Genomic DNA, 13803 nt, shown 5'->3' on the forward strand with positions numbered 1-13803 from the left:
TATAATATTGTGGATCTCTTCCATTACTAAAATTGGGAGAGGGACCTTAGACCAATTTTTCCATTATTTTTTATATAACGATAACATTTTTTTAAATAATTTTATAAATTTAAATAATATCATCACACTAACGCTGTGTTTGGTTGGAAAATTTGGGGAGGAATTTGGAAAGGGAAAGAAAAAAGGTGTGTGAAACTAGGTGAAATATAGGCATGTTTATTCACATTTCACTTATCTTCTCCATTTCCCTTTCAAAATCCCTTCTCAAATCCCACAACCAAACACAACATAAGGGTGATTTAGTGTTTAATTATTTAATCATTTTTTTAACTTTTTATAAAAGATATAAAAATAAAAACAAAAATAAAGAGACAATGTAATAATTTGTAACAAATAAGTAAATAAAATGTTTATTTAGATTGTTGTCGAATCATCCCTCACAAATAAACCTAATTTATATTGTATCTCTAATTTAGCCCAAATTTAGGAACTAACTAAAATAGTTAAAAAAATTTTTATTAAAAAATCAATTATTCCCTTTATTTTTTTAAACATCTTTTTATAAAAAATTAAAAATAAAATAACTAATTGTCAAATCAACATTTTACCACCAGAGAAAACAAGTTCTCATCAAGATGATCATCTAGTTCATCTTGTGCCACATTCTAACAAGTTCTCATCAAGATGATCATCTACTTCATCTTGTGCCACATTCTAACAAGTTGTTTATACTGTCACCTTCGTCTGTAATGCAATTGCTCTTATTATGTAGAAACATAACTTTGTACTTCATGCACAAAAAAATTTATTTGCTTCTTTTTCTTTTTCTTTTTTTCTTTTTTTTTTTTGGAATTTTCATGTACTTAAAGAATGTCTTTACTAAACTAACAAATAAAATCCTCAGCATGACGTAAAGCATTGAAATTAAAAATTTATAATTCTACCGAATAATGTGAGGAACCATACTTCATGCGATTATGCCTATCGAAGACATCATTGAATTTTTGTTGTTGTCTTACCGACTAATATTTATCGTAATCCTTAAATTATTTGTAGTTAGATTCATCCCAACATCAATTTGATTACAATTAGATCGTCTCAAGACATTTTGGCTACTAGGGTGGCTTTGACCAAATCCTATCCGAATTCTTGTTAAATCCTTCTTTGTGATCATTGTCAATAAGGCTCGTCTTTCTCACTCGTATGAATGGTAGGAAAACCATCACTTTGATACCACTTGACACAAAATGATAAGTGCGCTGAAGAAAAAAAAAAAAAAAAAAAAAAACGAATCCATGAGAAATTGGAACCATCACTGATAGATAGATCACTCTCAAAATATACATCCACCTGAATTTTAATTGATAAACAATGAACTATCTTGGCCCTTATACTTTATAAAATGACAAGTCTAATACTTTAAAAGTAAGTAATTTAAAAATTAGAAAGATTAAATCAGCACAAACTGTCAATAATGAGATTCGAGACTCTTTGGTTGTTATTCTGTAATGAGATTCGTCTGTTCTTCATACATATACAAATATATGTATTTGTGTATGTATTTGTGTATGCCAAATACCAAGAACTCACTTAACTCACTTTCAGGCATAGGTTGTGAGAGCTCGTTGGGTATCCATCTCATTTCATTCCGTGAGGAAAACATACTATTACAAAAATTGACTAACTCTTTCAAATTAGTACAAGGCCTTTCCTAAGAGAAAAATAAAACCGCGAAAGTACGCTCAAAACGGACAATATTGCCCTAATGAGCTAATGGGATTCGCTATTTCACACTAAAAAGTGTATACTTTTTATTGTGTTTTGGGATTTTGTTTATACAATAAGTTTACATACACATAATCGATTACAAAATCAATTACTTCTAATGTTAATTCATGTTCAACATTAGACATAAAATGTCACTGTCACATAATATAAAATATATATTATTATATTAGAATTTGAGTTTATATTGAATTATATATAATAAAATATTTATATACCACTTGACTGTCAATGTGTCATTTATTTTTATGTTTTTCCTTCTCCTAATTTTGGAGATAAGTAAATTATTATAGTAAATTAAAAAAAAACTTGAAACATAAAAGGTTAAAATGAAAAAAAATTAAATTTAAGGACCAAAATAAAAAAAAAATATCAAACATTAAGGGGCAAAGTGCAATTTACCCAAACTAACCTTGTCGGTCTTTGCACTATTACAAGCTCAGCTATAAAACCAAAATTCTCAATAGTAGCCCAGCACTACCCACAGTTAGAAGAAGAAGATAGAGAAGAATATTAGCTATGTTGGCCTCTGCATTCTCGGTCTCTTCTTGCAAGGTTGCTTCTACTTCTAAACCCTAAAATCCTAAAAGCCCTAAACCCTAAACCTTAAACCCTAAAGCCCTAAAAACCCTAAACCCTAAACCGTAAAAACCCTAAAATCCTAAAAAGCCTAAACCCTAAACCCTAATCTCTAAAACCCTAAAACCCTAAACCCTAAACCCTAAAATCCTAAAAACTGTAAACCCCAAACCCCAAACAAATCAAGAGGGCCTTGATAGAAACTTATGCAAAATTTAATAAAAGCACATTGAGTACAGCTAGGCAGTTGAATTTGGATCTCCTAAACCCCAAACCCTAAACCCAAAACCCAAAACCCTAAATCCTAAAATCCTAAACCCTAACCCTAACCCTAAACCCTAACCCTAACCCTAACCCTAAACCCTAAGCCCCAAGCCCTAAAATCCTAAACCCTAAACCTTAAACCCTAAAACCCTAAACCTTAAAACACTAAACCTGTAACGCCCTCAAAATATTATACAAATCAACCATTTATAAGGTCTAGAGACATAATAGAAATGTTATTCTTTCATTCATCAAAGTTAATATGACAAAAGATATCACATGCATTACACTTTCATAAATATCCATCTTGAAACCATAGCATGTAACTCTAGTTTTGAACAACAAAATAAATACCCTAAGGCTTACATCTTTCCAAGTAATCACTTGGTTACAACAAAAGAGAGAGTCAGAAGGTCTTTACAATTAAAGCCCTCGACTTAAAAGAAGACATGTAAACACAAAAATGAAATCACAAAAGTAGAGCCTTTAGCCTCTAAGCCTCCCAAGCTATATCATTGGAGGTGGCATGTCACCTGTACCTGAAAATAGTTTTCCAAGTAGGGGTGAGCCAAAACCCAGTAGAGATATGCTAAACCATACATGAGAATTAACTAAAATATGAGCATCAGATAAATGTGCAACATTCTTAACCAATACATATTCTTTTCAAGGTCATTCAATATAGATAACCAATATCTCAATTCATTTCCATTCTACCATTTCGGGTAAATCAATTAGCCAAATTCATTATTATCAAGCAACCAATATGAGACAACAACTCAATGGTTTACAATTCAATACATTCATCAAATCCAACATTTCTATTTCTTGCCATTTTACGGAAACACGTCCGAGGGAACCGGCACCTATAAATATATAAGATTTCGGGACTTTCACCCTGGACACTCCGGCCAACTTAATTATCAACGGAGTTCATCCCCTATCTCCTCCCAAACAAAGATACATATACAATGTATTCAAACACTTTGTCATATACAATAACTAATCAAAACACATATTCAATGGTTTAACCAAACCGTCATATTTAATGACATAATTCAATTGATTAGTTTCAATCATCCTAATCCTCATGTAGTTTCTACAACAATCAAAGCTACCCTCCATCAATAGCCCAAAATAGTTATATCTAAACAGATAAATAAATCTATCAACAGATAATTTATCAAATTCCATAGGTGTGTGATTTATCAAACCAAACTACACCATTCAATCACATTTCCCCCAATTTCATAATTTCCAAACCAATTTCATTATTTGCACAAATAGTTATTTCAACTCAACTTAGGGTAAAATTGCCATTTTTTTCCAAAATATCAACCCATAGGTCCAAATCTCACTACTTCAGCAATAAAGAACCTCATACACAAACCCTCAAGGTTACTATGTAAATCAACATGAAAAACCCCATTTAGTTTAGAACCCAAACCTTAACTTTTACCAAAATCTTCCCAAACCCTACCATTTATACAAAATGACAAATATCTAGATTAAAACTCATATTAAAGAGTAAAATATCCCTACCTCAAGCTTAGATGAGAGAGAGAAGAGAAAGCTCAAAAGTCGATGGCGACGAAACCACGTTTTGCCCCGATCAAAACGAAGCCCTTGACAAGCTCTACACTTTATCTCAAAGGAGCAAGGTGAAAAGATGACTCTAGGTGAGTAGATTTAGAGATTTAAGTGAAAAAGTTTGGGTTTTAGAGAGAGAAGAGAGAAATCACCGTTTAAAAGGAAAAATGAAAGGAAAATCATGGGAGAAAAATGGTTTAGGCCTATTTATAATAGTGAGGAAAAGCCCTAAGGTTGAATAAAATAATAGGCTCAAAAACCCCTTAGATAGGGCCCATTCGGACCTCAAAAATCTAAAAAAAACACGCAGGGGCCAACCCTTAGACAAGAGGGGGTCGACCCTATCTTCCAGCAACCAACACACAGACATAAGAGGGTCGACTTTCTCCCAGTCTGGTGTCTACCCTATCTTCCAACAACTAACACACAGACATAAGAGGGTCGACCCTCTCCTAGTCTGGTATCTACCCTATCTTCCAGCAACTAACAAACAGACATAAGAGGGTCGACCCTCTCCAGTCTGGTGTCTACTCTATTTTCCAGTAACACTCCCAGAAACTTTACCAACAGATAAGGGTCGACCCTTAGGAAGGCTGGTGTCGACCCTAGAATAGAATTTCTAAGTCTCCAATGAACTTTTGACAAGAATAAGTGCGAACAATCAAACCCAACAAGTTTAAATCGGATTATACTTCTCCAAAACTAACGTACAACAACACCAAAGATTTCCAAAATAAAAATAAAAATAAAGGATTCGAATACATTTTCCCCAAAACTTTGAAAGATACAGGTGCTACAAAGCCCCTAAACACCCTAAACCCTAAAACCCTAAAAACCTTAAACCTCAAAACCCAAAACTCTAAACCCTAAACCTTTAAACCCTAAAACCCTAAACCCTAAACCCTAAAAACCCTAAATCCAAAACCGTAAAAACCCTAAATCCTAAACCCCAAACCCTAAACCCTTAAACCCTAAAACCCTAAACCCTAAATCCTAAACCCCAAATGTAAACTCTAAACCCTAAACCCTAAACCCCAACACCCTAAACCCTAAACCCCTAAATCCTAAACCCCTAATCCCAAACCCTAACCACCAAACCCTAAACCCTAAAACCTAAACCCCAAACCCTAAACCCCTAAACCCTAAACCCTAAACCTCCAATCCCCAAAACCCAAAACCCTAAATCCTAAACCCTAAACCGTAAACCCTAAAATTGTTTTTTAGGGACTTGAGGAAATAAAATAACAATTAGTACATATTTTAGGGACTAAAATTGTTTTTTATCTTTTAAAAAATGTCATTATTATATCATTCTAATAAAACATTTAATATAAAATTTATGTTTACAATTCATTTTTTTTTTATTTTAAAAAGAATGACACTAGGTAGAGAAGTAAATGCAATTGAAAACATTCCAACAAAATCAAACCTCATACTTGGTGATATGTAAATTTCATTTCATAATGTAACTCATGAAATCATTGAGGGAGTAAATAATTAGATAAAGAAATTAATTGATTAGCAATTAATTATCTTTATAAAAAAAATTATGCAAATTATGTGTTAGATTTGTATCCATTTACTTAAAGAGAACAAATTGTCACCAGTCTGAAATCTGAACTACTCGGTGATGTTCGGGTCCACCACTGACCATGTTTCCTAATCTGAACTATTTGTTGTACTGTTTGTATATATCATTTTTTAAAATAAATTAAGTAGATCCAATAATCGCAACATGTTTAATTTATTAACTTTATTTCCAACAACAACAAGGAAAAAAAAAATTGAATGACAAACGTGCTTTTGAAAATAGACCATTTTTTTTTCTTTTCATAACAAATGTGATAAAATAAACAACCCATAATTATAAAATGGATCTAAAGTTACCTAAAGTTAGCAAGTAAACAAACGTTAACTTCATGATTAAAATGACTAAAATTGGTAACTTCAAAGTTCAAATGACAAAATTAGAACTTGAGGAACTAAAATAACAATTAGTACATATTTTAGGGACTAAAATTGTTTTTTATCTTTTAAAAAATGTCATTATTATATCATTCTAATAACACATTTAATATAAAATTTATGTTTACAAATCATTTTTTTTTAAAAAAAAAGAATGATACCAGTTAGAGAAGTAAATGCAATTGAAAACATTCCAACAAAATCAAACCTCATACTTGGTGATATGCAAATTTCATTTCATAACGTCACTCATGAAATTATTGAGGGAGTAAATAATTAGATAAAGAAGTTAATTGATTAGCAATTAATTATCTTTATAAAAAAAAAATATGCAAATTATGTGTTAGATTTGTATCCATTTATTTAAATAGAACAAATTGTCTCCAGTCTAAAATCTGAACAACTCGGTGATGTTCGGGTCCACCACTAACCACGTTTCCTAATCTGAACTATTTGTTGTACCCTTTGTATATATCATTTTTTAAAATAAATTAAGTAGATCTGATAATCGTAACATGTTTGATTTATTAAGTTTATTTCCAACAAAAACAACAACAAGAACAAATAAAAAAAAAAATTGAATGACAAATGTGCTGTTGAAAATAGACCATTTTTTTTTTCTTTCCATAACAAATGTCATAAAATAAACAACCCATAATTACCAAATGGATCTAAAGTTAGCTAACGTTAGCAAGTAAACAAATGTTAGCTTCATGATTAAAATGACTAAAATTGGTAACTTCAAAGATCAAATGACAAAATTAGAACTTGAGGAACTCAAATAGCAATTAGTATATATTTTAGGGACTAAATTTTTTTTTTATCTTTCAAAAAATGTCATTATTATATCATTCTAACAACACATTTAATATAAAATTTATGTTTACAAATCAGTTTTAAAAAAAAAAAGAAAACATTCCAACAAAATCAAACCTCATACTTGCTGATATGCACATTTCATTTCATAATGTAACTCATGAAATCATTGAGGGAGTAAGTAATTAGACAAAGAAATTAATTGATTAGCAATTAATTATCTTTACAAAAAAAAATTGTTCAAATTATGTGTTAGATTTGTATCCATTTACTTAAGGAGAACAAATTATCTCCAGTACAAAATCTGAACTACTCGGTGATGTTCGGGTCCACCACTGAAGAACTTTTTTTCCTTCGAGGATTTTAAGTAGGAGTTTGAAAGAAGAGAAATGAAGGAGATAAGGGTGTGAGATGGAGGTGGAAGGTTAGCACTGTTATCATTTAAATTAGTACAACATATGAAAGAAACATGACTATCTATTGAAGAATGGATTTTTGATTGGTGTGAATCCATAACTGATTGGGAAAAAGGCTGTATGTTGCTCATGAAAGGTGTGTGTGGATTACCTGTGTGGGTGTTCCACTTAACTTGTGGAGTGTCCACACTTTCTCAGATATTGGTAAACTATGGGGGGAAGCTGTTCAGTTGGATGACAATATTCTTAATCATAACTCCTTCTAGCATGGTAAGGTTAGAATTATTACGAACAGATTTGAGCTCATAAACACAGTGATCAAGGTTGAATGCAATGGTAAGTTCTTCCCAGTTCGTGTGTGTGAGGATTTATCAGTGTTTGTCACTCCTTGTGTTTGTCAACAACAAAGCCAAGGGAGTGAGAAGGTAGCTTCCAAATCTCAAGAACAGGTTGATCAAATGTCAAAACATGATAATGGAGATGAGGATGATGAGAACGCAAAGGCAGGGAATGAGGAAATGTCAATGATAGATGATGTTGCAAGCAAAGAGCAAGGCATGACAGTCACAGATGCTGAGGAAAAGGGAAGAAGCAATAAATGGGTGTCTATATTAGCCATAAAAGAGACTAGGTGTGATGTGGAAAATCCAAATGATGGAGGTGTCTGTATGGAGGTAGGTCTGCAACAGGTGGGTAGCTCAAGAAAAGAGGTAGCAAATGAAATTCAAAAAACTACAAGTCAGATATGTCCACTGGATTCATTAGGAGTTTTAGTGGGCTAGAAAATTTAAGGCCCAATATCAATTTAGAGGTTGTATTAAATAAGGCACAACTTGGGGACTTGGTAGATGGGCCTATCATAGAGGCTTCTAACCTTAGTGATTGTGCAGAACACACGCAGCCAAGTCCACTGGTTACTATATCAGCCCAACTGGGTGTGAACATGTAACGCCCTCAAAATAAACCCATAATTCATACATTCATGATACAAGAAATTGACAATATATTCAAGAGAATAAAGTGTACACCTATTTATCAGAGTGTTCATCACAAAAGTATTACATGTTGACAACAAAAGTAAATGCCCTATGGGCTTACAACCTTCCAAGCCAACACTTGGTTACAAAAAAAGAGAGTACTAACTCTTACATATTTAGCCCTCGGCCTGAATTTACATGTAATACACAAAATGGTAAACAACAAAAAAAAAAGATCTTCAGCCTTTAAGCCTTCCAAGCTATGTTCTTGGAGGTGGCATATCACCTGAACTTGAACATGATGTCCCATATAGGGTGAGCCAATGCCCAGTAGAGATATACTAAACCATGTATGAGAAATAACTAAAACAATAGCATTTGATATATGGTTGACACTTATAAACCAACTTACAACATTTTTCAATTCAACATCAAGTACATCCATTTTTCATTTCAGTTTCCTTCACTTATACAGTTTTGATTCATAATTATGGCTCAGAACCTGGCCAAACAATTCAATGAGACTATAACACATATTAAAACACTTCCTTACTTCACAATTCACATGAGAATATAACTCATATTAAAACACTTCCATACTTTAACACTTCTATATTTCAAATGATACATAGATTTGCTATATCAGTGGAGTCCATCCCCTATCTCCTCCCAAACCATGGAGTACACCCCCTATCTCCTCCCAAACAATATACATATACAATATATTTAAATGCTTATCATATACAATGATCAATCAATACATACATTTGTTGTATTATTCCAACCGTCATATTCAATGACATATTCAATGTGATTAGTTTCAGTTTTCCTTAATCATCATACAATGTCTACAATAATCAAGACTATCCTCCACCGATAGCCCAAAGCAGTTATCTCTAAACAGATAATAAATTTATCGAACAGATAAATAATCAACAATTTCATAAGTGGGTGATAAATTAATCCAACCACACCATTCAATTACAATTCCATCCAATTTAATGATTTCCAACCCAATTTCATATTTCTCCAAATTAATTATTCAACACAATTAGGGCATTTTTCCCTTTTTCCATTATCAACCCTAAGGTTCAATTTCATCAATTTAACAACAATAATCCCATTTTCCAAGGTCTCACATACACATGGAGTTTAACATTTGAAAACCCCCTTTTATAAATTATACTTCAAACCCTAACTTTTCTCGAAATTACCCAACAACACCATCTAATCAAAATGACTAAAATTTATGTTAAAACTCATAGAATGGAGTAGGTTATCCCTACCACAAAAGAAGAGACCCAATGGAGAAGATGAAGAAAATCCAAGATGCTCCAAATCCACAAATTTTCTGATTGAAATGTAGCCCACACCAAGCTCCACACTTTTAACAAAGGGACTAGGGTACAAACACACTAGAACTAGATGGATTTGTAGAGAGAAGTGGTGGTTTAGAGAGAGAGGCAGCCGTTCTAGGGTTTGAGAGAAAAATGAGATGAAGAAGTAAAGAAGAAGAAATTGTTGCTATCAACTGATATATTCGAGGCTCGCTCGAGCAAAGGATTGGTCGCTCGAGCGACCAGACACAAAGAAACCTCGCTCGAGCGTAGAAAGCCTCGCTCGAGCCAACAAATCGAAGCTTCAGGTCTGCAACCAAGAAGCACGCTCGAGCAAAGAAAAGCTCGCTCGAGCGAAAAAACCCAAAACATAGTCCTCGCTCGCTCGAGCCAAGAAATGCAACTCTCAGGTCCAGAACCAGACGCAGACACACGCTCGAGAGAAGGAACCCTGGCTCGAGCGAAGGAACTAAAACACAAATCTCGCTCGAGCGACAAAAGCCTCGCTCGAGCGAAGAAACAAAAATCTGGGCAATAACTAATGGTTCAAACTCGCTACCAACTAGTAACAAACCTGCCAACATATCCTAAAACTCGTATACAAAGAATTAAAGGACGGAAATGAAACTTATACAACTACCAACACCACGAAACCTAAGTCTAGAATACAATAAATAATAGAGGGAAAATCGGGATCGCTACAGAACAATAGGGGCATTTCAGCAAGAAAGGGAAAGACCAGTGAAAAAGCCATCAATCGTAGTTTGAGAAAAAACATTGATATAAAGAATAAGGGAATGTCAAACCGTAAGCAACTGAAGAACAAAGGTGTGCTGTTCAGCAATGGTCTGCAAAAGGGAGCTATATTTCGGGCAGCAGCTGCTGCAATCTCATTATCAGTCTCCTAGAGTTCAGACGCAAGGAGAATGAGGAAGATATTGACTAAAGCACAAGCCATAGTCCAAGTCGGGAAAATGTTAGGGTTGAATTGTAAAGGCAAGGAGGAGGAGGTGGTAAACAAAATAGTTGAGTTAGAGGAAAAGGATCTTGAAAGAATGAAAGGCTTAGATGCAGCCTCCTAAGTTAATTGGTTGTTACCAGGAGGTTGGTGTATGTTAGTAATTTTATTATGAAGATATTATCTTGGAATGTTAGAGGGCTAAGAAGGCTTGAAAAGAGGAGGCATATAAAGAATTTGGTCAGGGAGAGAAAGATTGATGTCTTATTGTTACAAGAAACAAAGAGATGCAATGTTGATGCAAACTTTGTTAAGTCATTTGGCCTTGGGAGGAGATGGACTTCATGGAGGCTGGTGCAGAGGGTAGTGCTGGAGGTATGCTATGCTTGTGGAATCCAGATATATTTGCTTTACAGGAATGCTGCAGTAATAGAAACTTTGTTCTGTTGCCAGGTACTTTAAACCACTCTTTTGATTGTTTTATAGTAAGTATTTATGCTCCAAATGAAATACTGAAAAGGAGGCAGCTATGGGAATCTCTGCTGAGACTTAAATCTACTTTTGCAAGACCTTGGTGTGTAGGAGGTGATTTCAATGAAGTTAAAGTTATGAGTGAAAGGAAAGGGTGTTTGAGGAGGGATAGAGGAATAAAGGATTTCAATGAGTTAATTGAAAACTTGGAGCTGATTGATATCCCAATGATTGGCAGAATCTTTACATGGTGCAATGCTTTGGATGGGGATAGGTGGAGTAGGATTGATAGATTCCTACTTGACCATAAATGGTTGGAAAAGTTCTCATTTAAGCAGTTGGGGCTACCTAGAAGTATTTCTTACCACTGCCCTGTATTGTTAATGGAAGATGAGAGGGATTGGGGTCCAAGGCCTTTCAAGTTTATAAATGCTTGGAGATTACATCCTAATTTTAAATCTGAAGTGAGGAAATCTTGGGATAATAGTCAGGTTAGCGGTTGGGCTAGTTATAGGTTTATGAAAAAGCTGGGGAATCTCAGAGCACATCTCAAAAGATGGAATAGTGAAGTGTTTGGAAACATTGATGAGCAATTGAAACAAGCTGAGGCTGAACACCATGACTGGGATATTAAGGCTGAAGGTAGGAACTTGCTGGAACACGAGGTCAAAAGGAGAAGGGAGGTTAGGAAGCTAGTCTACGATCTGAACAAAAAGAAGGAGTGTTTATGGCATCAAAAATCCAGACTGACATGGCCAACCAATGGGGACAAAAATACAAGGGTTTTTCATATCTTGGCTAGTAGTAGTCAAAGAAAAAATTTGCTAGATTCTGTCAAAGAGAATGGTGTCATCTATGATCAGCCAGATGTTATGAAACAGGCAGTAGTGAGATATTTTAGCCAATTATTTTCTGAGGAGTGGAAGATTAGGCCCAAACTGTCAGGAGTATTTGTCTCAATTAGTCCTAAAGCCTCAGAGTTGTTAGAGGTAGAGTTTTCAGAGGAGGAAATTTGGGAAGCAGTCAATGATTGTGATAGTAACAAAGCCTCGGGGCCTGATGGATTTAATTTATCTTGCATCCAGAAATGTTGGAAGCTAATGAAAAAGGAGATAGTACAACTCATGTCTGATTTCCATTCTAATGGTAAGTTGGCTCGAGGTGTGAACAGTTCTTTCATTACTCTTATCCCCAAAAAAGATAATTCCTTGGGTTTGAGTGATTTTAGGCCTATTAGTTTGATAAGTTTATATACAAAATTGTTGCTAAGGTTTTATCTAGAAGATTGAGAAAGGTACTTCCAAAGATAATTAGTGAAGTGCAATCGGCCTTTTTTAGTGGAAGGTGTATCCTAGATGGGGTGCTAATTGCCAATGAAGTGGTAGATTGGTGGAAGAGATCAAAGAAACAAGGCATCATCCTTAAACTGGATTTTGAAAAGGCATATGATTCAGTAAATTGGGAGTTCTTGTATTCAATGTTGACCAATTTTGGTTTTGGAGAGAAATGGGTGAGGTGGATGAAAACATGTATCTCTACAGCTAGAGTCTCAGTGCTAGTTAATGGCTCACCTACAACAGAATTCTCTCCAATGAAAGGCCTCAGGCAAGGTGACCCACTTTCACCCTTCCTATTTAACATTGTTGCAGAGGGTCTTAACTTATTGATGTCAAGAGCTAAAGAAGTGGGTTTGATAAAAGGAGCTTCAATTGGTCCAAATGATTTGAGATTATCTCACCTTCAGTTTGCAGATGATACCATTATATTTTGTGAAGCAGATGTGGGGGAAATTATTGCTATTAAGCGAATTCTTAGATGTTTTGAGGTATTGTCTGGACTTAAAATTAATTTCCACAAAAATCAGGTTTGTGGAATAGGTGTACAGGATGATCTAGTGAAAGTTTTTGCAAATAGGCTACATTGTCATAGCCAAAAGCTACCTCTGAAGTATCTGGGTTTGCCTTTAGAAGCAAATCCAAGGAGAAAGAGCACCTGGCAGCCAGTGGTGGACAATTTTAAGAAGAAGCTAGCTCAATGGAAGAGAAGGTGTTTGTCTTTTGCAGGTAGAGTAACCTTGATAAAATCAGTCCTGTCTAGTTTGCCAGTCTATTTTTTATCTTTGTTTAAAATGCCAGTGGGTATTGTAAAATCACTTGAAAAAATTCAGTCTAATTTCCTCTGGGGTCGATCTGAATTAAGGCGAAAAGTGCATCTAGTTAGTTGGAAGGAGGTAAGCTTGAGTAAGTTACAAGGAGGTTTAGGGGTCAGAAACTTGAGAGAGGTCAATGATTGCCTACTTCTAAAGTGGTGGTGGAGGTATGGTAAGGAGGAGAATGCTTTGTGGAAAGAGGTGTTGTGCAGCAAGTATGGTGGGTTTGGCGGCAAATGGAGTCCGTTACATGTGGTTTCAGGCATGATGTCTATTCTGTGGCAGGATGTCTTATCAGTGAACCTATCTAATCTTGCTTTGAGTGCTTTCTTTCTCAACAATGTCAAAACAGTGGTGGGAAATGGTAGTAGGATTCAGTTATGGGTTGATAGATGGCTTAGCAATCAGAGTCTTAGTGAAGTCTTTCCCAGATTGTTTTCATTGTCAACAGAGAAAGGGGAGTCACTGCTGCATTTTGTCCAAAGGAAAGGAGAGG

The 13803-nt window shown here is 34.6% G+C and overlaps 1 protein-coding gene across 1 annotated transcript in view; it reads left to right on the forward strand.

Annotated features, from left to right (window-relative positions):
- The first annotated feature begins 2239 nt into the window (after positions 1 to 2239).
- ROC4 (rotamase CYP 4) overlaps positions 2240 to 13803 on the forward strand; it is a 258310-nt gene continuing 246746 nt past the window's right edge. The window contains exon 1 of the mRNA XM_082897621.1: positions 2240 to 2340. Coding sequence (XP_082753747.1) covers positions 2305 to 2340 — 36 coding nt within the window. The 5' untranslated portion in view covers positions 2240 to 2304. The remainder of the gene's footprint in view (positions 2341 to 13803) is intronic.

This window comes from Camellia sinensis, chromosome 12 (assembly GCF_055761805.1).
Source record: "Camellia sinensis isolate YWXY chromosome 12, ASM5576180v1, whole genome shotgun sequence".
Classification (NCBI taxonomy): domain Eukaryota; kingdom Viridiplantae; phylum Streptophyta; class Magnoliopsida; order Ericales; family Theaceae; genus Camellia; species Camellia sinensis.